This window comes from Brachyhypopomus gauderio, chromosome 1 (genome assembly GCF_052324685.1).
Source record: "Brachyhypopomus gauderio isolate BG-103 chromosome 1, BGAUD_0.2, whole genome shotgun sequence".
Classification (NCBI taxonomy): Eukaryota; Metazoa; Chordata; class Actinopteri; order Gymnotiformes; family Hypopomidae; genus Brachyhypopomus; species Brachyhypopomus gauderio.
Window position 1 is genome coordinate 22,590,216 of NC_135211.1, and position 25,536 is coordinate 22,615,751.

The window sequence follows — 25,536 nt, forward strand, 5'->3', positions numbered from 1 at the left end:
GGTGCTGGTAATGGTGGTGGTAGTGATGTTGAAGTTTTACACATTTTATTGCATCCTTCAAAATATGTTCCACCAGTTACCCATAATCCTTTGCTAGTGAATCAAAGACAAGCAATCAGCAGATATCTTGGTGGGAAACTAGTGATCATTCAGACTAAATAAACACATACACACACACAGGAGTCAAATTACAACATAACAACATCTAACAAAATGTTTCTAACAAGTACACACAAGGTAACAAAGTAATGAGAAACATATTGCAACCACTGAACACACTTGGCACAAGCTCTACACATACACAGTCTCACACACACTCATTAGCTCTGCCAGCTCTAATCCACAGTATGTGGTGGGATTGTGGGTAATGAATAGCCAGACTTCCTTCGAGAGCACCAAACGAATGGCCTCTCATTTGTTTGACTCATTATCGGCATGTCTGCGACCAACAAAAGCTGAGGATCTTGGGCGGGCTTCATTGCCACGGCCCCAGACGGCCCCGACGCCCCAGATGCAGTGCCGAACTGAAAACTCCCAGCTCAGGCCTGCCGGCTAGTTTTGGATGGGATGGTCGACAGTGATTTTCACTGTGGAGCTTCCAGCTATGGGGAGCTGTGCTCATAGTGTGTGTGTGTGTGTGTGTGTGTGTGTGTGTGTGTGTTGGTGTGTGTGTGTGTTAGTGGTAGAAAGGGTGGTCTTGATGCTGCTCTCTGTATGGGGAAAAACATTAAAATTCTGACGTTATGGGAATGTTTTACTGGTCCCATGAGAATTTTTTCTCTCTTTTTATACACAAAAGAGCCAAAGGACTTCCTTATGCTTACTGAGAGAAGTAGGGGGCAGAGAGAGAAAGAGAGACATATTGGCAGGTTTGTGCTCCTTGTCACAGGTGATGTGAAGGATTTCCTTTTGCATTCTGAGGGCTAGGATTTAGTTGTAGGCATAGCGGTATTCAGCCTGAGTAATACAGAGTTGAATAGAAAGCTTCCATTCCGTGTATGTGTGGCATATATAGAATGTGCAATCTCTTTACATGCAAGATTTTAAAAGAGATGTCAGACAGGCTGTCAACTGTGGTGTAGGGGTCTTGGACACTTGTCCACTCAGAGTTAGTGTGACTGTGTGTGTGTGTGTGTTATTGAGTGTGTGTGGGAGCAGGATCCATTCATACACCCGTCGTCCTCATATCCGGTGGGTGATAGACGCCAGGCCTCCGAGGGTGACAGGCAGCTCAGAGCTGTGGATGGAGCCAATCACAGGGCAGCCCTCACGAAGGCCACGCGCTGAACCCACCCTGTCTGTTTTCATAGGCAGGCGAAGGCCAGGTGCACAGAGAGCTGTTATCTGTCTCTCCTCCTTTCTCTCTCTCCCCAAATCTCCTTCACTCTCTCCTGTTCTTCCTCTCTCTTCCTCCCTCCTTTTGTCATTCTCAGTCTCTCTCTCTCTCCCTTTATGGAGATGTGCTGTGACTCCCCTTCTGACTCCCTTGGCAACAGCATGGACACTGGGCGAGGGTCCAGCCTAACACACACACACACACACACACACACACACACACACACACACACACACACACACACACACACACACACACACACACACACACACACACACACACACACACACACACACACACACACACACACACACACAGTCCAGTGCCTGAGTGCATTCACAGTCACCTCCCATACACTGTTCGCAGGCCATGTTTCCACACCAGCAGCATATAGGCTGTGAGGAGTGTGAGGAGTGACTCTGAGTGTAAAATCTGCACACTCCTGTGTTGGCATTCTCCACCCACACAGGTCCAGAACAACCGAGGTTGATAACAAAACCTTCACTTTCAGACCAGTGTTGCTTTACATTTATGTGAGCAGCCTCTTCCCATAGAGACAGAAGCACACCTTCAACATGGTTATGCTGTTTCAAAAATAGTAATATGCTAATTACTATAACAATATTCACCCTTATCATGTTGACACACATGACATGTTGAGCCTATACTGCATAAATATTTGATACATTCCAAATCTTATATTACATAAATACATTTTTTATTTGAAGGACTGTATATGTTAAGAACTCATAATTTCAGTATAAAATTGAAATATTCTTTTTTAAGCATTTAAAAAATATTTCATACTATATAATATTACAATCTAACATTATATTATTATACATTGAAATAGGTTATATTTTATATGGCATGTGTGATTTTAAAGGGGTTTTCCAAGTGTTTTGCATATGAGGAAGTGGATAGAAGTGTTTACAAAGAAATAAGAGGTGGAGCCTTTTAACAAGCTCAGACAGACTCAGTGAAACTCTGACGCATGCCAGCAACATTTCCCAACTTCTCTTTGCCTTGAGGTTTACACACACACACACACACACACACACACACACACACTGTATATCAAGGTAAACTGATTGCTTTAATTTAGAAGGCCATGGCTGAGTTGGGGAGAAACAGTGAGAAGGTAATTCCCAGAGTGAGTTGTGCTGATGATGAACCGTTGAACATCACAGCCACGTTTCTGGCCTCTTATGATTCAGCTGGATGTGGTTCTAGAGTCAGGTGTACTGCCGTCCTCCCGCTGGCGTGCGGGAAGACTGGGGTCTCGTCCTCCCGCTGGCGTGCGGGAAGACTGGGGTCTCGTCCTCCCGCTGGCGTGCAGGAAGACTGGGGTCTCGTCCTCCCGCTGGCGTACGGGAAGACTGGGGTCTCGTCCGTCCGCTGGCGTGCAGGAAGACTGGGGTCTCGTCCTCCCGCTGGCGTGCGGGAAGACTGGGGTCTCGTCCGTCTGCTGGTGTGCGGGAAGACTGGGGTCTCGTTCGTCCGCTTGTGTGCGGGAAGACTGGGGTCTCGTTCGTCCGCTTGTGTGCGGGAAGACTGGGGTCTCGTCCGTCCGCTTGTGTGCGGGAAGACTGGGGTCTCGTCCGTCCGCTTGTGTGCGGGAAGACTGGGGTCTCGTCCGTCCGCTGGTGTGCAGGAAGACTGGGGTCTCGTCCTCCCGCTGGCGTGCGGGAAGACTGGGGTCTCGTCCGTCCGCTTGTGTGCGGGAAGACTGGGGTCTCGTCCGTCCGCTTGTGTGCAGGAAGACTGGGGTCTCGTCTGTCCGCTTGTGTGCGGGAAGACTGGGGTCTCGTCCGTCCGCTGGCGTGCAGGAAGACTGGGGTCTCGTCCGTCCGCTGGCGTGCAGGAAGACTGGGGTTTCGTCCGTCCGCTGGCGTGCAGGAAGACTGGGGTCTCGTCCGTCTGCTGGTGTGCGGGAAGACTGGGGTTTCGTCCGTCCGCTGGCGTGCAGGAAGACTGGGGTCTCGTCCGTCTGCTGGTGTGCGGGAAGACTGGGGTCTCGTTCGTCCGCTGGCGTGCGGGAAGACTGGGGTCTCGTTCGTCCGCTGGCGTGCGGGAAGACTGGGGTCTCGTCCGTCTTCTGGTGTGCAGGAAGACTGGGGTCTCATTCGTCCGCTGGCGTGCGGGAAGACTGGGGTCTCGTCCGTCTTCTGGTGTGCAGGAAGACTGGGGTCTCGTCCGTCCTCTGGCGTGCGGAAAGACTGGGGTCTCGTCCGTCCTCTGGCGTGCGGGAAGACTGGGGTCTCGTCCGTCCTCTGCCTTTCTCCTCCCCAGTGTTACTGGATGTGGTCAAACAGAAGCGTCTCATATTTAATTAGGATATCAGCTTCTGTGTACTATGAGGCACAACTGGACTCAGTTAGATCTTAAAGGCTAGTTTTATTCTCATACTTAGAAACCTTTTGTGCAAAAATGATTACATTTAATGTATTAATAGGCAATATAATTAATCAAATTCTATTTGTATGTGTTATATGTGTTATGTGTAGTAGGCCTACTAAGGTTGTTTTTGTATAATAGTCAATTTAGATCAGCTAAGAATTTCAGCTAAGCATTTCAGCTAAGCATTTCAGTACATTTAGTTGTAGGGTTTTATAGTGTGATATGTTATTTCATTATGTAATGTCTTATGAGTATAGTTGACAGACACGCTCCCTGAACCTCACCGTTGGCTCTGACCTGCTCCTCCATAGATAAGTACATGCCCCCTGTGTACTCACGTAGCAAATTAGTAGCACTGGCTCAGGGTGCAGTGGAACTGTCAGGCAGTCCGGTGTACATTACTCACAGGACTTTCATCTAATACTAAACTAGTAGCATCCTTTATTTAATTTTCTGTCATTTTTCTGGGTCACGTGTGTGAGTGTATGTGTGTGTGTTTGTTTGTTTGTTTGTATCCCTTGACAGCTGGGAAATTAGACAGTTAATTTGTTTCATAATTGAAATAAACAACAATATCTATATAATGTTTAATGTAAAATAAATATCTAGTTGATATTAACTAAACAGCATGCTATAGCCAATATTTACCTACTAATATTAGCTGTTAGGCTAATATTTGGCAACTTTGTCAACATGTTACTTTCACATTTATATTTTCAACAAATATTTATTAAATATTAAAAACACTTGAATGAACTAACATAGTTCATATTTTTACTGCTCTCCATTAATCATCCAGACAGCAAGTTCAACTTGTTAGAATATCTTGACAAGACACACAGTGATTGTTATTGTTGAGTGAATAACATCCTGTTATTCACTTCCTGTATAGCTTGAATTTCCCTTTGAACTGAACGTTTTTGCTTACTATTGATTGGAATCTCTCTTAAAAGTGTATTTTAAAAGATTAAAGCTATTAAAAACAACATATATACATATAACATATATCTTTCTTCTCTGAGGTTCACCTGGAGAGTAACACTGCAGTCGGAGCCTACAATACCAGTATCATCACGGAATGAAAACCTGGCGTTCATCACAAGACATTTACATTGGCAATATCAACACCCAGAACTTTCACTCTAGTTACCTTATACTTAGCCTGATTGTGTGATTTGTTTGTAACTTGTGTATTCGTCTGTATAATTTGTTTTTGTGTAATTTGTGTGTTAACGGGCCGCCCAATGGAGGATGCGTTCCCTTTTGAGGGAAAAAAAGACCTCAGTTGTCCTCTCTATACTGTAAGCATCACTCTATATCAGTTAATGAATGAGTGAAGATCTATTTTTGCACAGATAGACTGACCCTTGTTATGACACTAAATAGTTTTGAGGTCAGACTGTGAATCAAACTACCACTCCTGAATGTGTGTGTGTGTGTGTGTGTGTGTGTGTGTGTACGTGTGTGCACACTATAGCAGTCGCCATGGGCAATGTTGTTATTCACCTGTTCAGAGAAATGTGACTCTCCCAGGGGCCCTGAAAGGTAGGATCAGCTCTCCACTCCATCACCTGTACAGGTAGGTAGAACATAGCCCTCTCAGTCACAGTCACTCCACACTTCATCACTTCTCTCTGTCTCGCTCTCTCTCTCTCTCTCTCTGCTACTATGAACGGAGGTGACAGTGGGCAGGAAAACAATGTGTGTGTGTCTGTGTGTGTGTGTTGGTATTGTGACAGAGTGACGGGTCACTGTGTATAAGAATGTTCCAGATCACAATATATATCCAACCTTATCTATGCTGTATATGTTACATTTTAAGCTCACAAAATATATTTCAAATTAAACAGAACACCAATTGTTTCTAAACTAAAATCTAATGTATTATGATTTTTTCTCTGTTAAACATAAACGGAGGATGCCTTGTGGATCTCTTATGCTACTTTTATGCTCTTATCTTGTTCTATCACTACACACTGAAGTGTCCTTTTACAGACGGGATCAAACACAATGATTTTCCTTTTACAGACTGGCAGAAATAGCTGTGTGACCGTGTCAGCATGAAGGGGGATTTAGAACTGAGGAAGAGAGAGAGAGAGACAGACACAGAGACAGAGAGACTCGTGTGGATGTGTGGGGAACAGAGATGAGAGTGGTGACCTCTACCAGGACATCCACACTCTATTAGTGGCTGGTTGGGAGAGTCTTTGTCACCAAGGAGCTTCTATGGAACCTGCACAATAACTCCACCCATCTCTCCACCACCCCCTCCCTCTCCTCCATTACTGCTGTGGAGGATAAGATCGGCATTCATTTCAGACGGAGTGTCATTGTGAGGATCCTGAAATGAACATGAGGCAAGAGGTCTCACTACTCTGCACGTGCGTCCGAGGCTGAGAGGACGGTGCGTGAATGTGGTGTCTGTGATGGAGGAGCTCTGAATGGTCTCATTTCTGAAGGACACACGCGGTTTCCTGTAGACCTGCCTCCTTTATTGGAGTCTTGTTTTTTTCGTTTCACTGAGAGGACAAGTTCAGACACGGTTGTGGTTACAGGGACGGAGGCGGGCAGGGTGGAGGAGACGGATGAATGTCCGTCCTGGCTGTCCCGGTACAGGAGGACGCAGTTGTTTGTGCTCATGCTCTGTGAGGAAAGCCTGGTCTTTAAAGACCTTCTCACCAAACATGCTGGATCCAACGAACAAAGCACGCTGTGTGCTGCACATGTTCAGTTCAGCCATATTCAGTTCAGTTCAGTTGAAATAATCAATTTAATTGTATCCCATTTAATCTAGTTCAAGCACCATTAAAGCATCTCCCCCTTGAGAGAGAGAGAGAGAGAGAGAGAGAGTGAGAGAGAGAGAAAGAGAAGGGGATGCTTAAAAGGTTTATTCATACATACATACATGTGTAGAGCGAGAGAGACATGAGATATGAATTTCATGTGTGTGTGTATGTATATATACTGTATATATACTGTGTATATATATATATATATATATATATATATATATATATATATATATATAAAGCATAGATAGATAGATAGATAGATAGATAGATAGATAGATAGATAGATAGATAGATAGATAGATAGATAAACAGAAGCCTGTGGTGCAAGGCTGGGATAGACTGAAAGGTCACATCTTAGCGAGAATCCTTTTGTCATCGACAGCAGGGAAAACAAGGTTTCAACCACCGAAGATGAGTCATCACACTTCAGACAGAGTGGGCGGCAGGAGTCAGCACGTTTTTCTGAGCTGATCCCTGATCAGCTTTCCAAATTTGCCGTAGATGGACACAGTTATGATGTACCGCAGAGGAGGCTGGTTATAGATCAGCACAGGGGGGTAAATTTTTAACTGTATGTGACCTTTCCATCCTAAGCTGGCTTAGCCCTTCTCTAACCTGCAGAGGGAAAACAAAAGATCAACGCAGGCCAGCTGTCAAATATCCGCCACGACGCTTAAGAAGCTCCAAACATTGTTCTGTTTTCAAAATGTATTTTAAAAGCCATAAGGACAAAGTCGCCATCAGAGTGTTGAATGAGAACACAGCGTGTGTGTGAGTGAGACAAGCATCCTGCTCGTCTACAGATGTGTTTCCTGGGTTTTCAACACATTTAGGGTTCTGTGTGTTGGACTGAGGAGATGGGAGGACCTGTCAATGGTAGGGGGATGACTGTGAGCTATCTGTTTCACGTTACGCAGTGAGCCGGGTGGACAGAAGTGGGTTAGAGTGCACGTAGATGGAGAGAAGCTGGCGTTTCTTGCCACCAGGGCAAAAGCAATGGACCAGTTTCAGCTCCCAGTCACACTAGTTGATGAACTGGCAGCAGCGATGCTTTCTACAGCTCCCCACTTCTTCTCAGAGACAAAACACTCCCCAACCGAGACAACATCATCTGATCATAATAATCATTCATACATATCTGTTATATGGCAGCTAAAAGTTGTCATTCACAGTAACCTATTTCCATTCAACACTACTTTCACATCTTAAAACATCTTATGTTTAGACTGATATACACTGCATATACAGATATCCTGCATAAATGTTTTTAAGATGAAGTACCCTGTATGTTAAGGTTGAGCAAAACACTCTTATTTTACTATATGCACCAACTATTCCAAGTGTAGTGCTGCACACAAACCCTGTGAGGTTGTTGGGTTTCGTGGGCCGGTGTGAGATTGATCATTCGCTGAGCCCTCCGGCTTTCAGCATCCTTGTTGGGTCCTTTGCTGACTTGTTCTGACGACTTTTAGATGAGTAACTTCCACATGCTCCTCTGCAGTTAAAAATAAACACAGATGCAGGGAGCAAACATCTGAGTGGCTTGGAAACGACCTTGAGCAGGACAGAGACGAATGAGAAGGAGATGAGAGCACAGGAGAGCGGAGACATGGCGAGACGCATTGATCTAGCTTATCACCGTAAGGGCGGCGGTCAGGCGAGACTAAATGATACGTTGTGGCTGACCCATGTAATTAATACATGGGAGCGAATGGACTGGACCATATTCTGTTTGCTTCATAATTGATGCACACTGTGTGGATTTTCTGTGTTATAGATTTATAAAGTCTTTTATACTGATGTAGATGGTCTCCTGCTAAAAGAATTGAACAGAGAAAGGTTTCACAGTAGCACTTTGTGTCCTCTTTGTGTTCTAACTATGACGTGAGAGTGCATGAGGTTCTTTTAGGAGCACTCTGGATTTCCTGAAGGCTACTGCATGGACACCGGAACGCCTGGCCCAGAAGATCAGACCATGCTGCCACCCAGAGGCTGCTGCTCTGCTCCTTCTGCAACACCCATCAGACAGTTAGAGGAGAAATCACGTGGCAGTATCTGACCTGAGCATCTCACAGACCTGTAGATGCTGGAGATTCCTGTCATCTCGTTGCATTGGGTGATGTGTAAACTGCACCTGCATAGCAACTTTGATTCTGATTGGCCTGAGTTTAAAAAAAGAAGTAAAATGGAAGGAAATCAAACGTGAGCGCTTCCACCACGACGGCCTCCGGGAGCGAGGGTGGGCCTCTCTGGCTTTAGCAAAAGCCCCTTGTCTTTCTCCTCCTCCTCTTCCTCTCGGTTCCCATGCTCTTTTGGCTCTGGGCCAGGCCCTTGCAGATTCCCTGTAGGCTCTGAGCAAACACTTGGGGGATCTGCTTTTAAACACAGCCAGGGAGCAGCACCACAACCAGACCCAGATGTGGACCCTGGGAATCAACCCCCCCCCAGGAAGTGCCAGTGGCCCGGGCTCTGAGCTTCACCAGGACCTCTCTGCCTTTCCGCATCACCGGTTCAGTGGACACGCCCCAGGAGAGGGGGATGTGACAGAACATGATGAAGGTCCAGGGCGGTTCCAGGATGGGTCCGGGGTGGGACCTTTTCCAGACCCAGATTACCGGTATTCATATGTATGCTTTGTGCCTTGATTCAGCAAAACCAAAATATAGGCACAGGGTGTATTTGAAATCGATGGTTTTTTACTCAGCATAATTCCACTCAAACAAAAGCTATCCAGATTGTTTTGATTTGAAATGTAACAGGTTCACAATGCCCATGAGATGACTGTCCAAGGGACTGACATTCTTAGTTTACTAAGTACTTCACAAAAATTTGTTACAAAAAATAATTGCAAACATGTTGCCTAATACCTGTTGTATTGTAGTTTTGCAATAACGTTTTGGCTTGCAGAGTATTTTTTTTTACATATACTAACACATGCAGAGCATTTTTAGGCAAAAGCATACCTCATTTCTACAGATGTAGTAGCGTTCGGATGCTGTCAGTGTACCATCATGATGAAGATGTGGATCATCAGGTCAGATCTGGATAGCACTGAAGCTTAAGGGAATATGGCAGACATTGGTAATGATCATATATAATGACCCATTATGTAATGGTAATGTAATTGGTAATGATCATATATAATAAACCATTTTTCTTACAGCCACCCCAAATAGTTTTAACAGATGTACTTCTAAATGCATCCAATTTACTGAAAACAGTTTGTAATGTTAAATGAATAACCCTTAAGGTCTACAAAATCATTCCACTTCCCTTTTTTGTAATTTGTAAAATGAATTTTTCAATTTCATTTATTAAATGAAATTACACTTCAAATCTGGCATCAGTTTCTGGGAACCTTGCAGGCACATCCAATGGTCTCTGGATCTCTACGAGATGATTAATCTCCCTTTGAGGTCTTTCACTGAGGAAATGTGTCTGTGGTCATTATTCACAATCTCCACTGCTGTAATCTCCAGACAAGGACAACAGGAGTGGACACTTTCAGAGGACGTCCACACTGAGGGTCCTCTCAGAGCGGGGCGATGATAATGGGTTATCATATAGTACTGCAGGGATTAGGGAAGAGCAGTGTGCATCCATTTGCCATTTCTGGACTTAATCTCCATGGAAAGCACTTCGGACAAGGATACCGTCACTCTTAATTAAGTACTGAAGCTAAATCAGGACATACACCCCACCCCAATCCCTCACTACAGTACAGTATCTGGGGTCAGTTTTTACATTTTCCATCCCAATCCATTCAATATTGAATTCATTGGGATGGAAAACGTAAAAACTGACCCGATATTGTGCCGGGATGCCTAAAGCATACAGGTGGTTCACTGTGTGGTTCTATTTAGCAGCTTATTGAGTCTCCGCATGAGCTGGCTGCACAACGGACATGACAGAGCTGGACACAGAACAGATAAACAATAGGGGAACCCACAGAGTCAGAGAGACGGTGGAAACCCATGGAGTCAGACTGGGAATCCCACAGAGTCGGAGAGATGGAGGATACGCCAAGAGTCAGACTGGGAATCCCACAGAGTCAGAGACACTGCCTCCCCACCCTCATATGGTATCATGAGTACGATTTGTTCTCAATAGGAAGTGAGGTATGAGAAGGCCGTGTGTCAGCATGGCCAAATCCACTCACACGTGCACGAGGTTTCTACGATTACATTCTTCTGGACTTTCTGATACAACTGTTCACAGAGGGCTGGAGTAATTGCTTTTGGGAAGACCAGCCATGATAAGGAATGATAGATGCATGCAGGTGTGTCAGAGAGGAATTACACATGGTAAATTATGTCAGCAAGACACAGCAAATGAACTATTGCCTTTTTCAGTATGCGTGCCATGAGTCCCACTCACTCACACTGTTGGCTCCCTCTGCTGGACATATGAGGGATGTGCAATCTGTGGCCATGGGTGTACAGATAAATTCGAATAAGGGGGGTGGGGGTGGAAGAATATCCAGATGAGTACAAAAATAAAGACACTGAAGTTTATTAAGTTTAAATATCTAATGCACAAATAAAAGTGGTCAGTCTTATCAACACACTGATAGATACAAAGATGAATAGGAAATCTCTGATGGTGAACAATCCATCTCAGTACATACAACTTGTTTAAATCTCCATAGATCCCCAACACCAGTCTCACAGAGATCTCACACACATGCTAATCTGAGAAATTGTGTCCTGCTTTTGCATACAAGTGTCCAGTACTGCACCTGGAGATCGACTGCCCTGCAGAGGAAGTCTCCAGCATTCCTGGCTTAAATGTTCAAATACTACTAATGACCCCTGATTAACTGAATACGTTGTGTGAGATTTAGTCTGCAATTAAACTCTTCAGGATGAGAGATCTCTATGAACTGAACTGGTCACCCATGACCAGTTTCTGGTCGAGTTTTATTTCATGGAGGAGGACACAGGCCCAGGGATCACATAGATTCTAGATTCACAGACAGTTGCTAAAAGGTACAAAGAATTCAGTATGCAACACCGTTGTCATCACCCCCCCCCCCAATTCTGTAGACACCCCCCTTCTGAAGCCCCACAGGGAGTGTACCCAGCTCTCACAGCTGTGGCCACACTGCAAAGAGTCTCAGGCAGGTGGATCACCCATTAATCTGGAAACAGACTGGATGGGTTAAGGTGGGCGTGGTCAAGGGGCGGGGTCACTCCAGGAAGCCGTCGAGTGTGGTGAGATTCGGCGCCAGCTTGTTCGGCACAGGCCGAGACACTTTCTTCCTCTTTGCTCTGACGGCATGCGGCCTGATCTCAGCCAATGGGGACTGAGTCACACAGGAGTCAAGGTAAACAACTACAGCCAGACACTGTCTTCACAGCTAGCATGTCAACATGGGCCGTGTACGAAATAGCCTACTACATACTGCACTCACTATATACTGCATACTGGTCCTCGTAGTAGTATGCAGTACAGTTCCAGTATGCGACAAAAGCAAAGCACACTACGGGGTCTTGTGAACGTAGCGTTGCATGATGGGATGCAGTACACCACAAAGATAGCTCTGTTCGCGTACTGGAATATTTTGTGGAAGTAGTAGGTCATCCGGGGATGTTTCGCGTACTGGAAAAATTATTTTTATTTGCATACTGCATACTGATTTGGGGCCCAAGCAGTACGCCAGTAGTATCTAGTAGGCTATTTCGAACACAGCCATGGAGAAGACTCAACCAACACTAACGTGGCCAATAGTGACCTCGAGCTAGAGGAAGGGTATCAGCATGAAGTGGTTTTCTGGTAAAATTAAACTGAGTGGGTAGCCATCTGTTATTACAAACATCAACTTTCTTGTCTTGGATTCTGGGGAAAGGTTGTTTCCACATAAAACTACTGACATTTTAACTGCAGAAGCTTATACAACAGGAAATGACGTCTTTAATACTTGAGACAAGGATACAGGCTGGATAAACTTGGTCCTACCTCCAAATCCATCGTAACCTGTTCTTACCTAGAATAAAGGCAAACACATGGTATTAGTGATAACCATAACTATTACCATCATTACGGTCGTAGCCATTATAATATCAACTTAGGTTTACCAGGGCTATTATGACCTTTCAGTCTTGCTCATGTGTGTGTGTGTGTACACACAACTTACAGAACCAGGTTTGCTGTGTGGGTCTAGCATGCTGCCAAATGTCTTCTTCCTGAAGAGCAGAGAGTTCCGAAACATGGACTCCATGGAGTTGTCCTTGTCTTTGGTATGCGAGTTCAGGTTCTGAAAACACACACACACGGACACATACACACACGGACACACACAGCACAAACTTGCTGTTTAGATAATAATTAGATATAATTAGGTAACTAAATTGCATTCAGTTCAATTCCAGTGTGTGATTTGCTAATAAACAGATAAATAAACACACACACACATTGTATACAATAACAACGGCACAACAAAGCAGATGTTATTCACATCCTGCTGCCTAAAAGTAGTCAAAGATATGCCAGTCTCACCATACCTTACTGGCACACACACCATCGCCATGCTTAGATGAATATCTGCAAAACAAGTGAGGACCATGTGTGAGTCCCAGTGGGGGGCTCTGGATGTTCCTGGTTGACCTGAAGGAGATGGGCCGGGGGAACTCACTCTGTGGGCTCCAGACGCATCTTCTTCGAGGGCATGGGAATGGACCTTTTCTCCACCTGCTCCGGTGTGCTAATGTCAAAGGTTATGTTGAGGTCAATGTCCTCATGGTCAGCAGGTGGGTGTAAGCGTGGGGGTTTCAGCTCTAGTGGCGCCGGGCTGGCAGACACAGGATCAGTTAAGACAATGTTTAAATAAATTCATTAGTAAATACACATACAAATAAATAAAATGGAATGATAAATGAATATGGAAATATATGGAATGGAAAAAGGAAAATAAAGCTAATTCAAAAAAGAAATTATAAAAATGACTTAAAACTTTGACATTAAAGGCAACCAGTTGTCCAGTACTAGCTGGATGATGGCCTCTCTCTAATGTAACAGAGTGAATAATGAACACTGATCAGCATTATGCAAATTAGACCACTGGTCATGCCGGGCCTCTTATTCCAATTCCCTCATTAGGATCAAATGGGTGTTTTACTGCTCTCATGAACTGAATACTATTTTAATAAGTTCACTGCTTGCAACTGCTGCAGATAAAAGTGTTAACCAGAGCTGAAGGTCAATAACCTCTCCAACACCAGGCGACTGATGACTTCATTAGTACGAGTCGGCGTGCTTAGGGTCTTCTGCAGGATTTCTACTTTCTTCTTCAGACTCTACACACACACACACACACACACACACACACACACGTCATTATTGGACATATGTGTGCATGCATACACATTGTGTTTTTTGATGAGCTTGAAAAGACATGCATTTCCTTACAGTGACCTCTTTGTCTGCATTTGTGAGGTCATTTTGCAGAGACTTCATGTCCTCGGTCAACTTATTCCTCTCTACTATGGCCTTCTGGAGCTACAGACCAAAACCCCATCACACACGCACGCGCGCACGCACGCACACACACACACACACACACACACAGTAATATCATGCTTTGATTAACAGAAGTATAATCAGTGGGTGTTACCTTTAATTCATTTGCATGTGTCCTCAAGTGAAGGACACATTTACTTCACTTCTAAACCCAATGAATTTAACACAGAAGGACAGTGGACAAGGACGTACTATTAACACAGTCTCCCCCGTACTGACTCTACATCAGCAAAGCAGATCTACTGCCCACAGGGTGAAACCAATCTGAGGATTACCACTGCACAATATATTGTTGCTAATAAAGAAAACACTGGAGGAAAGCACACAGGTACCTTATTATTGGAGGTGAAAACCTCTCTCTTCAGCTTATCACACAAATCATTCGAGGTCTTGAGAATGACCTTCAGATTGTCATACTCTCTGGAGAGAGAGAGAGAGAGAGAGAGAGAGAGAGAGAGAGAGAGAGAGAGAGAGAGAGGGGGAGGAAGAAGTAGAGAGAGTGAGAACCATATGTAAACAAGCAGAAAGCTAAGTGAAATATGTTTGTACATCCTTTAAACAGTGAAAATCTTCTTGGAAGCTATGAGGCAAACACCCAAAAGAGGTCTTTCTAGGTCAAGAGAAAATAAAAAAAGCATTAAAAAAAAATCCAAGCAAAAAACAAACAATACCCCCTAATAAACAAACATGATGCCTCGATTCCTGAATGGATGAACCAGACTTCCGCATGGATGTGGCTGATGCATCAGAGTGAGAAGGGTGGAGAAGAAGGTGGGGACGGATGGAAAAGAGGGTTGAGTTGGGTGGAGAAAAGGGTGCGTTACTTTTTCAGAGAGATGCAATAGATGGAGAGCTGTTCTACGGCAGACTGCCCCACACCCATGTCAGAGATCATGGCCTCCACCTCAGCCCTCTGGCCCTGCAGGACCACATCAAGACTGCAAGAGAGAAGGACAACCCAACAAAAACAAGTAAACAAAAGCACCTCATTTTGGACACAGTAAGCATGTTTTCCGGCACTAGTGGTCAACATTTAGGGTTTTTTGCAATTGTCTCTCTCGGTCTCAGTGTACTTCAGCTTGGAACAGTTAGCTTGACTATACGAGGGACAGATTCTCGACTGTAAACACATTGTCAGCAGAATGTATAAACAATTTCTTAGATTGACTATTTGGCTTTTAATAGACTCTATCAACAAACCTAAACATAAAAAACTGCTTCGGGACAGATTTGGGAAGGTGGTAAAAAGTTTATAATAACATTAACAATAACACTATGCACCATTACTCTACATAACACTATCATGCACCCTGCTGCTTTTTGTTTTATTAGTTAATAGTTTTTTTTTGTTTGTTTGTTTTTTACAAAGAGACAGTGCAGACAGTTAATTTCAGTTAAGCAATTTTGTGTTTGACTTATTAAACTCTATTTTTCAAATGCAAAAAAGCAAAGAAACATACGTGTGTTTTTTATGTTTGTTTTTTGCATTTGAAAAATATTCGTCAATCATTGGTCACACTGATCTCTAAATAAAAAAAGGACACCCATATTGGTCAACCAATACATATTCAGTTTCTGCATTTCTGATTCTTAACACAATCACAAACAGGTATACACACACACACCATGGCCAGAGAGCATGTGTAACCACGCCACCACCCCCACCTTATGTAACCACGCCCCCACCCCCACCTCTCATAGGTCCTCATTTTGACGCGGAGTCTCTTGGCCTCCTCCTTGGCCGCATCACTCTCCCTCTGCTGGCTCTGCAAGTACTGCAGCTGTTTCTGCAGGGTCACAGGAGCACAGTGGAACTGAGAAGGGTTGCTTAGCACATGGTGCATTTTCAAGTAGACTGGACTTTATTCTGCTTTATAAAGAGCTGGCATGGGTTTGTCTCTGTTCTGTACAACCCTGTACACCTTCTCTGACAATAGGTATAAGCCTGGCTTCAAAGAGGTCACCTTCTTGCGCGTGCGCACACACACACACACACACACACACACACACTTACTCGAAGGGCAGAGCAGAGCATCTCTTTGTCCCCTATCTCTCTCCTGACGCGGTCCAGATCGGTCCTCTGCCTCTCGATCGTGTCCTTCAGACCTTCAGCAGTCTTCTGCTTTTCCCGCCATTCCCTTTCTGGACACGCCAGTACCCACCATGGGGAACATACCAGCACAGCAATCAATATCGATCAATATCAGAGTGATTTAGGCAGACCTAAGGGGCCTCCTGAGGAAACCTCACTACTTTGGTTCTTACCCTTTTCACATAAAGCCGCCTTCATTTTGTCCAGCTCATTCTGAAATGCAAATCAACTTAGCATTACACAACGTAGTAAACATGGACAGAATGTAAAGCTTTCAGGATTTATTGCAAGAAGTAACTAGTACATGGTTACAAGTACAGTAAGGATGTGTTGTTGCACTATAGACCAACAGACAGTATGCATTGCAACAATATAATATATGAGGAAACATACTTTATATAGAAAAGCTCTTAGCAAATAATGTCAGAAGCAACGACAATCACTGCTTCATTCTAAACAACATTTATCTGAAGTGAAATGATAAATATTTAAGGTAATAACTGATCGTCACCTGTAAGCTTTCTGGATCTGCTGCAGATCCCTCATCTTCTGCTGCTATATCAAAAAACAGCTTGTTGATGATGTGTCTTGCACAGACCTAGGAATGAAAGATTATCAGACACAATTAAACAAAAGCCAAGAAAATGCTAATTAACTGAGGAGAACACAACCGAGCTATTCTCCATAGGTAAAGAAGCAAATATCGTACTGAGGGTCACACACCTGCTTCCTGCATCGTGGACAGGTCTTTGTGGGAGCAGACTGGAACCACTGAAGAAGACTTTCGAGGAGGGAAGAGCATAAACATAATATAAGAACATAATAGGCCCTCACTGCTAAGAAACACATGCAGGGCCAGTGTTATCTGCAGTAAGGGCAGAGGTGACTGTGTCTTGCTTGTATTAAAGACTCTTACCATGCATAGTGGAATGTGTGGCCACAGTGAATCGCAGCCACGTCCTTGGAGTCATCAAAGAAATCCGAGCAGATGGTGCAGTAAGCCCGTATAGGCATCGTAGTCTCACAAGGGTACCCAAACGACACTGGGGAAATGCCTCGACGTCAAACTCGCATTAACAGACATGCTACAGCACCGATAAATGATTCAATTACCCGGTTAACTACATCTGGGACTATAGCTGTCTAACTAGTGTCTACAATATTGTGGTTCAACCTTCTAAAACTGCAGGTTAGCTAAGATTGGCTATACCGCCACCCAGCTAAGAGTGAGGCAAACGTTACAAACTTAACAAAACGCATTATATCTTCCTTTGATTTCACTTACCTGAATGTCCTTTCGGGGTTACAATCCAAACAAAGCAAATGATCACAACTCCTTGGCCATTTTCACGGGTCTTGTTTTTAGCTGGAAGACTTACCGCGCTCGGTTCAAACGTAACACACCCGCCCCTACTAACGTTTAACGCCATCAACACGCGACATCAGTGGAAAATAAATTAAACACAATTTAGAGTGTAACATTTTTATAAACAATAAGATGTCAAAGTAGTCCAGGTAAGACACAGCTTCACAAAATCTGAATAAAAAATATAGATCTTTGCTCAAGGAAAGAATAACACTAAACATAAACTCAATGTCCCAAAATGCACAGCGGATTTGTAGTTCGCTGAGCTGACCTTTATGACAGATCCCGAGTTGGTTACTCCCGATGTCCCACAATGCAAATCGGATTTGTAGTTCTGAGCTGACCTCTGTGACAGATCCCGAGTTGGTTGTTCACCCGGACTGAGTCCAATCACTTTAAAATGGGACTGGATCATTAAAGGTAACTATTGTGTTCGTCTACATTAAATGCTTTTTTTCTACAGGCTTCGTTTTGTAGGGCATATATGATGCCAAGCTAAGACTTGTTGAAATCAGAAAAAGATAATCGCTAGCTGTAATGGACAGGGTTAGCTTTCTTACGTTATCACGTTAGCTAGCATGCTGCAGAACACACACGCTGCATGTTGTTGCTGCGAGATTTCTCATACAAATATATTTCGTTGTCGATGAGAGTACTTCTAGAATTAATTTTTTAATGTTTTAATTAACTTTTCCACAAGTTTAATGTCACATAAGTTACTATGCATTCCAATTCGACCAACGACAACAGGATTTGGCTCTCTGGGGGAGTTGCGCCTTCCCCCAGTCTCTAAAACTACAATGTCAGCGTTATTTTGCATTGATTGTATAGCTGTCTGCTGGGGTCATCTGTGTGCTGTGCGGTAATGTGTGTCGGTAAACAATTGTTTACTGACTTAAATGACGACAAGCCCTCTGCAGAAAAAGTGGTTCAGTGCTTTTCAGTGTTCGCATAGTAAATATACACGACAAACGCATTTTATTTCATTTTCCTTGCATTTAGTTCTCTTTCTGCAGTATAAGAAGTTTTTGTCTAACAAGTGTTTTGTCACGCATCCAGTACTGGTTTGGGTCCCTGCTGGTGGCAGACCCACTGCGTTGGGTTCCGGAATGGCCGCGGACGTCCACAATAAGGGAGTGACGTGGGACACGCCGAACGGAGGCCTGGTACCGGGGGAGCGCATGCGCAATGAGCGGTCCGACAGCCCCACACCTGGACTGGTGGAGGGGACCGAGCCAGGTGAGAGGGCCGTTTGTTTATTTGTAGCAGTGATGCGAAACCACAGCAGGTTGCAACAGTCAGCATGTCAGGATTTTGCATAGGATCTTGTGTGAGAATATTATATGAAAGTCATATGACTTGTTTCCTTTGGCTGTAATACTTATTTCAGGAGAAATACAAACAGCCCTTTATGTTCATTCATACTGACAGTGTTGTTTATTTCAGTTATTGCTGGTTCTGTGATTTTTTCACATCCTAAGTTGTGAGATTTTGATTCTAACAATGACAGCCTTGCTCTCCTGACTTTGATTCACTGAATCACACCCTGCACAGTAGCTGATTGATGTTTCCTCTCTACGCTATCACAACTCACTCAAGACGAGCTGGAGAAATCATTGTTGGAGTTGTGCAATAACTAGTTTTGACTTGCAAATGGTACTCTGCTGAAACCAAAGTCTGTGCGTGGCATCTTTATTGCTCAGACAGGTTTATTTGTGCAACAGTGGCTATGAGAGTCAAGCTGCTGGGTCTACAGTACTTTGTCTTTACATGCCTGGTTGAATATGTACTCTGTCGTGGAGTTGAAAGGGCTTTTAGGGTAATGCTTGACTTATAACGCCTATTGGCTCAGATTGAACTTATCTTAGAAAGCTTTGGAAACATCACATTTTCAAAAGAAAATATTCAGTGACCATTATGCAAAATTTGATTTTTTTTTCTTCGTTTTCACTTCTGTTTTGTGTGTCCACGAAAGCTTCATGCATCGATTTTGCAAACAGGTCCCATTTTCTGCTGCAGTTTAATAAGGAGAAGTTGAACAGTGGTGAAAAAGGAAAAGAAGTGGTTGTGGGTGTGATCTGATAAGGTCCTAAAGCTAAGCTTGACTTTTGTTTGATGATAATTGGCTGTAATGCCATATAACATAATGAAATGATATTTCTTTAGCTCCTTTCCATGATTAAAAGGTCTTCAGTGAACAGCCAAGTGTCAACAAATATGATTATCCTCTGCTGTACATGCATTTTCCACAAATTTCATGACCTGGTAATCCGCACTGAAAGTGAACTCTGGGAGATCCTGTGGGTCTGTTGCGACACTGGGACACAGGAAAACACCAGCCTGTTACTATAAGTGTGTGTGTGTGTGTGTGTGTTCCTCAGGTGCAGGTCAGGAGGAGCACACCATGTTTGTCCATGCCCAGTCCTTCGAGGACCTGACCGCTGACCGTGAGAGCAACCCGGAGGCTGAGCTGACAGAGAGCAGCCAGTCCACCCTGGGGGAGTCTGAAGAGGTGGAGGAGAAAGAGGAGGGACAGGGGGTGGGGCCACAGGGAGGAGACGCCCACGGCGAAGCCAGGGAGCAGAACCAATCAGCGGAGCAGCGGCACGGCACCCGCCTGGCGAGGGAGGAGGACGTGACGAGCGAGGCTTGGCGAGCACACCGTAAACACGTGTTTGTGCTGAGTGAGGCAGGCAAGCCCATCTACACGCGCTACGGCACGGAAGAGGCCCTCTCCACCATCATGGGGGTCATGATGGCCCTCGTGTCTTTTGTTGAGGCTGAGAAGAACGTCATACGCTCCATTCATGCTGGTGATTGGACGAGTTTTGATATTATTGTTTTTACATTTGTTTGTTAATATATTTTTATTTTCATTGCCTTATATATTGTTCTTAATGATACCTCAGCTCAATGGTGATACCATTCATGAGGACCACAGAGTTAACCAGAAGTTTTCTTTTTCAATGAAATTTGTCATCCTTGCTTACTAGAGATTACAGTATATTGAAGTAATATTACATAAGTAAAGTAATGATGCAAGTAAAAAGTAATAAATAATGTCTAGGTCACAAACAATTGTGCTTTTTCCCTATGGGTGTACCATTTCACTGCTCAGATGATCAGTTCTCACTGCTAGTTATTAAGCCATTCAAGAGGAGATTCTGTGAGCAATGAAATTGTGCAGTAAAGCACCAATGGTCTCATAATAAATTGGATTATTTAAACTGGATTTGGGGTTGGACCAGTTTATTTAATCCCAGTACTGTTGTGCTGTGTCACTTTCCCCTCCAGACGGATATCGCGTGGTCTTCCTGCACAAAAGCCCTCTGGTACTGGTGGGTGTGTCGCGCTCCAGCCAATCGGAGCGCGAGCTGTCACGTGAGCTGCAGTACGTGTACTACCAGATCGTGAGTCTGCTCACGCTCACACAGCTCGACCACGTCTTCCGGCACAAGCAGAACTACGACCTGCGGCGGCTGCTGGCCGGCTCCGAGCACCTGACCGACAACCTGCTGCGGCTCCTGGAGCGTGACCCGGGTCTCCTGCTGAACGCCGTCACCAGTCTGCCCCTGGCCAGCGTGGCACGCGACGCCCTCTCCGCCGGCCTCCAGGCTGCCCGCACCAAGAGCCTGGTGTTCTCCATCCTGCTGGCCGGCAGCCGGCTGGTGACGCTGGTGCGGAAGAAAGACCAGTACCTGCACCACATGGACCTGCACCTGCTCTTCAACCTGGTGGGCTCCTCCTCGTCCTTCCGCGAGGGCGAGGGATGGACGCCCGTCTGCCTGCCCAAGTTCAACACGGCCGGCTTCTTCCACGCCCACATCTCCTACCTGGAGCCCGGCTCCAACCTCTGCCTGATCCTGGTGTCCACGGACCGCGAGGACTTCTTCAATTTGTCCGACTGCAGGCGTCGATTTCTGGAGCGTCTGCGCCGTCGCAGTGCCTACCTGGCCCTGCAGGAGGCGCTGCGCTCGCCCACCTACCCTGTCTCACAAGTGGGCATCCCGGAGCTCTGGCACTTCGTGTACAAGTCGAAAAGCTCGGGGCTCTACACCAGGTGAGGGAGTTTCCAATAGTACTTTGTACTCATCATACTGTGAATATACAATGTAGTATTTATAATGTAACTTTTTTTTCATCTTCTGAGATAACAAGATAACCAGAAGACACGATGATTGATGCCCGTTTTGGTCAGACATTTGTATTGCCACAAAAGGCCAAGAGCAGATGGTCTTAAGTAAACATGCGATAATCCAGCTGTAATAGTGGAAGGGCCAGACTGGCTTGAAAGAATATGCGGTTATGAGTGCATGTGAAGCTTAAATGTAGATCACTATGTCTTGGGATAGCTTATGTGTGATTTACAAGTCAAACACATGAAGTCATTTCCGAGAGGCTTTATTTGCGCACAGATGATTTTAAGAGTTCCTTGTCTGCCCTGACACATTGACACCCAATCACTGATTACTCAGGTGTTTATGAGATGATGAGCTGAATCAGGTGTGTTGGGACATGGATAATGTGCAGCTGTGTACAGGGTTGTCCTGGAAACCGTTGTCAAGGGCTACCTGTTTCATTATCTTATAAAGGTGGGCAAATTGAAGATGATGTCATTGTCATAATAAAGTCACGTGCCTAACTGCATGTCATTAAAAAAAGACTACTGATTTAAGCACTACTGATTTCAAATAAATAAACAATAGATCAGTTTACCTACCATGTATTATGAAAATATCAAACATAGCAATATGAAGGTTTTCCCATGCGGCTCATAGACACAACATTCGCAATGGCCACCCCGGTGGTCATTACTCCAGTTCCAGCTTTTCTGACCGTCTCCTCCACAGTGATCAGCAATCCGGTTCCAGGTTTTCTGACCGTCTCTTCCCTTGTACTCCCATTAGCCCGGAGCTGCCTGTGCCGTACCAGGGGGAGGAGGAGCATGAGAGGCTGATGGGACTGTACCGGTACCTCCACAGCTGCCTACATCACCCCACCCGGCCCCTGCGCTCAATGTACCGCAGCGGGAACACAGAGAACCTGTTCGCCTGGGTGAGCATATGCCCCTGAGACTGTTCATCTCTTCCACCAGCGTGGCCAGGAGGTTTTCCAGTGAAGACAATAGAGACGGGTGTGAAGATACATTTTAGAGTTTTTTTTTTTTCCAAGTTGAGCATAAATACAAACATGGAAGTGAATGTAAACATCCATAATGGGTGCAAGTAATGGTAAAAATACATGTGCACACGTTAACATTAACATGCAATGTTGCTCATCTGGTACATACGCTGTGGGGTTGCTGCCATGCGCATTGCTGTCTCAGAATTAAAGGAGAAGGTCTGCAGCCCATAGATGTATCGACTGTGTTGTTGTCTGGAGCTTCTTGTGGTTCCCTCGCTGTCATGTCATCTTCTGCTTTTCTGCAGGCCACCAACGGTTTTGAGCTCTACCTCTGCTTCAGTCCTCTGGGCACCAAAGCGCTCGCCATGTCCGCCGTCACCAAACTGCTGAAGTGGATCAGGAAGGAAGAGGACCGCCTGTTCATCCTCAACCCGCTAACGTACTGACCCCACAGCCAGAACTGCTGCTCCGCCACAACACGACTTCATGAACCCGTGATGGACACTGTCTGCATCAGAGATGGCTGCAGGACCATCGCCCCATCTGAACCTCAACAGCCCGTTTGAACCTCAAGCCCCAAACCAATGAAAGCGTGCTCAGTTATTTGTCCAGGACACTCCTACACACTGCTGGAAGGTCACGTGCTGGCCCTCCGTGACCAACGACAGTTGCCTGATTGTGCTGGTTAAGCTCCTCTCTGGACTGGCTGAGGTGTCCAGAGCAGCACAGATTGGGCACTTTGGCTGTCTCTACTGTCCCTAAGGGGGAGGGGGGCAGTCCATATCAGCATTACCTAGTCTTTCCAGAGAATAGACTTTGCATGAGGTAGTCCATGCGCTTCAGGAACACTAACCCCTAGCAGGGGGCACTACAGGAGCGGTGTGTAAGATGTGGTGGTTTTTTTTTTTTTTACTTCTGAAACACCAATAAGGATCTTTTAAAATGTCAGTAGTTTGTAAGCTTTAGCCATGTTTAGCCTGGGTGGCTCCATCCTACTCTGTTTAGATCTGCTTCAAACCTGAGATTGGTTAATAGTGTCTTTTGGGGGGGAGGTTTGGGTTGGAGGTACACTCTGCATGAGCTCTCCAGGAGGAAGATTCTTTTATCAAAACTGGCTTTTTAAAAGTCCTTCAGATCCATCTCCCTTCAAAGTGCATTAAAACGTGAACAGACATCACACATCGTTTCATTCCAGAACACCAAGAGCACAAGCACCAAGCTGCACAAATGCCCAAACGTTCATTTGAATCTCCAACCTAATGTTGGAGATCCTTGTTTCTTCTTAATTTATTTTTGATCAAATGCATGAAAGTATCACTTTTCAGCTGCTTTTTATGCTGCTCTAAATATTGTATCAAGCGGTTAGATAGCACAGTGGCTGTAATACTAGCTTAAAGCATTTAAATATATTCAGGATTTTCTAGAGCTTCATTCCATACCACTTGACCAATGCCTGCATCAATGAAACAGACAAAATATGTTTGTAAAGGAAAAAAAACCTGTTTGACTCTGTACTAAGAAAACTGATTTAGCTGATTTAGAAATTATAATTCCAAAATGGCGATTTTGGCTTTGACCATTACTTATGGCAGCACAGCCCCTGTGCATACTGAGTTACACTCAATAACTTTTGCCTTTTTTGTCATTTTGAGTGTCTTAGACCGGCCACTGTTCTGATCTGGTGCAACATATCAAAGCAACTGTCTTTTCCAAGCGAAGCCACTGTGACCTCAAAATGGCAAAGTCCGTTTCCTTTGGATTTCAATGACGTTTAACTTCGCTTCTAACTCTGTGACCGCCAAGATCTCTTTCGACAGAACTCCCTCACCAAAGCGACTCCCTCCAACCTCAGAGCTCGCCCTTCTCCTCCTCCTCCAGTCAGGCTCGGCTTTGGGCTGGAGGGTGTGCCGCCAGTGCTGAAACCCTCCAATAGTGGGATGGATTCCACCAACCCACCGGCATGCCACAGAGCTGGATCCTGGCCCGATGGAGCAGCACCAACACTGGACTGAGGACTGAGAAGGAACGGCACCGGACTTAAAGGTCCAAACATCATTTCACAGAAAGGGTTGAAACTATTTGAATTCTCACTATGCATTGTCCTACGTTGTAGTCATTTATAATTGTTGTGACATCAGAGGAATCACAGTCAGACTTTCCTATACTACAGGTAGTGTAGACTTTTTATTTCATACACATCCTAAATCTGTTTAAAAATGTATGCTAATGAGTGATTTTTATTTTATGAGGTCTAGCTGAAGGCACAGGTGGCGAAACAGAAGCACACCTGCAGGTTGTGGTTGCAGTATTAAGATGTGTTTGTCATAACAGAAGGCCTGTGGTTTGTCTGCTTGCCTTTTCTGGCAATGTAAGGTCCAGAATCCTGACCCCTGCTGGAGGCCTGCTTTATTACAACGTGCTAAGTGTCACTTCTGTACTAAGGTTTCTGTCCAAGTCATGCTAATACAGTTCATCACAGATGCCCCCACCCCCTCATTAGTCTCCCTCTCTTAGTAGAGGAACAGTGTAGCTCCCCTATGTGACAGTGACCAGCATGGCAGAAGATAACAGTCATGCAACACTGACATTGTCCTTACAATCTGCTATTAAAAATGTAACAAATATCCAATAAAGACTTATTTAAATATACATTTTCTATTAATCAGCATGTCTGTTTCCTCAATAGTGGTTTTTGTCACTTTCAGCATTGTACTGTGTGTTGTGTTCCTGTTGCAACAAACATTCCTCAGAAACTAAGCATTTAAAAAATAAATGAGTAAGTGGGGGAAATTGTTACCAAATCCAAAACCGAATTACTCAGTGCAGCTTTAACTAGTAAACAGTTAACTGTTTTAACTGAGGAAGGAAAGCAACATACACTCTGACACTTGGGAACAAATGAAGACTG

The 25,536-nt window shown here is 44.7% G+C and overlaps 3 protein-coding genes across 3 annotated transcripts; 2 read left to right on the plus strand and 1 right to left on the minus strand.

The window, feature by feature from the left end:
• Positions 1-2,229: 2,229 nt before the first annotated feature.
• Positions 2,230-6,678, plus strand: LOC143527006 (uncharacterized). Its single transcript, XM_077021887.1, has 3 exons — positions 2,230-5,037; positions 5,214-5,315; positions 5,765-6,678. The coding sequence occupies exon 1, from the start codon at positions 2,448-2,450 to the stop codon at positions 3,666-3,668; it is 1,221 nt and encodes a 406-aa protein (XP_076878002.1). The 5' UTR covers positions 2,230-2,447; the 3' UTR covers positions 3,669-5,037; positions 5,214-5,315; positions 5,765-6,678.
• Positions 6,679-11,030: 4,352 nt separating this feature from the next.
• traip (TRAF-interacting protein) lies at positions 11,031-17,583 on the minus strand. Its single transcript, XM_077021899.1, has 16 exons — positions 17,424-17,583; positions 17,055-17,181; positions 16,862-16,919; positions 16,650-16,736; positions 16,312-16,351; positions 16,061-16,188; positions 15,739-15,833; positions 14,871-14,984; positions 14,379-14,466; positions 13,936-14,025; positions 13,735-13,823; positions 13,163-13,318; positions 13,032-13,071; positions 12,665-12,784; positions 12,464-12,514; positions 11,031-11,833 (listed from the first exon to the last, which is right to left on the minus strand). The coding sequence occupies exons 1-16, from the start codon at positions 17,566-17,568 to the stop codon at positions 11,717-11,719; spliced, it is 1,545 nt and encodes a 514-aa protein (XP_076878014.1). The 5' UTR covers positions 17,569-17,583; the 3' UTR covers positions 11,031-11,716.
• Positions 17,584-17,793: 210 nt separating this feature from the next.
• Positions 17,794-25,279, plus strand: mon1a (MON1 secretory trafficking family member A). The gene is made up of 6 exons (XM_077003314.1): positions 17,794-17,924; positions 18,564-18,743; positions 19,886-20,317; positions 20,799-21,564; positions 22,412-22,559; positions 22,934-25,279. Exons 2-6 carry the CDS (start codon positions 18,614-18,616, stop codon positions 23,072-23,074), a joined length of 1,617 nt encoding a protein of 538 aa, XP_076859429.1. The 5' UTR covers positions 17,794-17,924; positions 18,564-18,613; the 3' UTR covers positions 23,075-25,279.
• The last annotated feature ends 257 nt before the right edge of the window (positions 25,280-25,536 follow it).

Coding starts and splice junctions, on each gene's coding strand:
- LOC143527006 (XM_077021887.1), top strand. CDS start 2,448: ATGGCTGAGTTGGGGAGAAACAGTGAGAAGGTAATTCCCAGAGTGAGT.
- traip (XM_077021899.1), bottom strand. CDS start 17,568: ATGGCGTTAAACGTTAGTAGGGGCGGGTGTGTTACGTTTGAACCGAGC. Junction 16,352..16,649: donor CAGATCCAGAAAGCTTACAG/GTGACGATCAGT, acceptor TTTGCATTTCAG/AATGAGCTGGACAAAATGAA. Junction 13,319..13,734: donor AGTCGCCTGGTGTTGGAGAG/GTTATTGACCTT, acceptor TGTGTCTGCCAG/CCCGGCGCCACTAGAGCTGA.
- mon1a (XM_077003314.1), top strand. CDS start 18,614: ATGGCCGCGGACGTCCACAATAAGGGAGTGACGTGGGACACGCCGAAC. Junction 18,744..19,885: donor GGTGGAGGGGACCGAGCCAG/GTGAGAGGGCCG, acceptor TGTGTTCCTCAG/GTGCAGGTCAGGAGGAGCAC. Junction 21,565..22,411: donor AGCTCGGGGCTCTACACCAG/GTGAGGGAGTTT, acceptor TACTCCCATTAG/CCCGGAGCTGCCTGTGCCGT.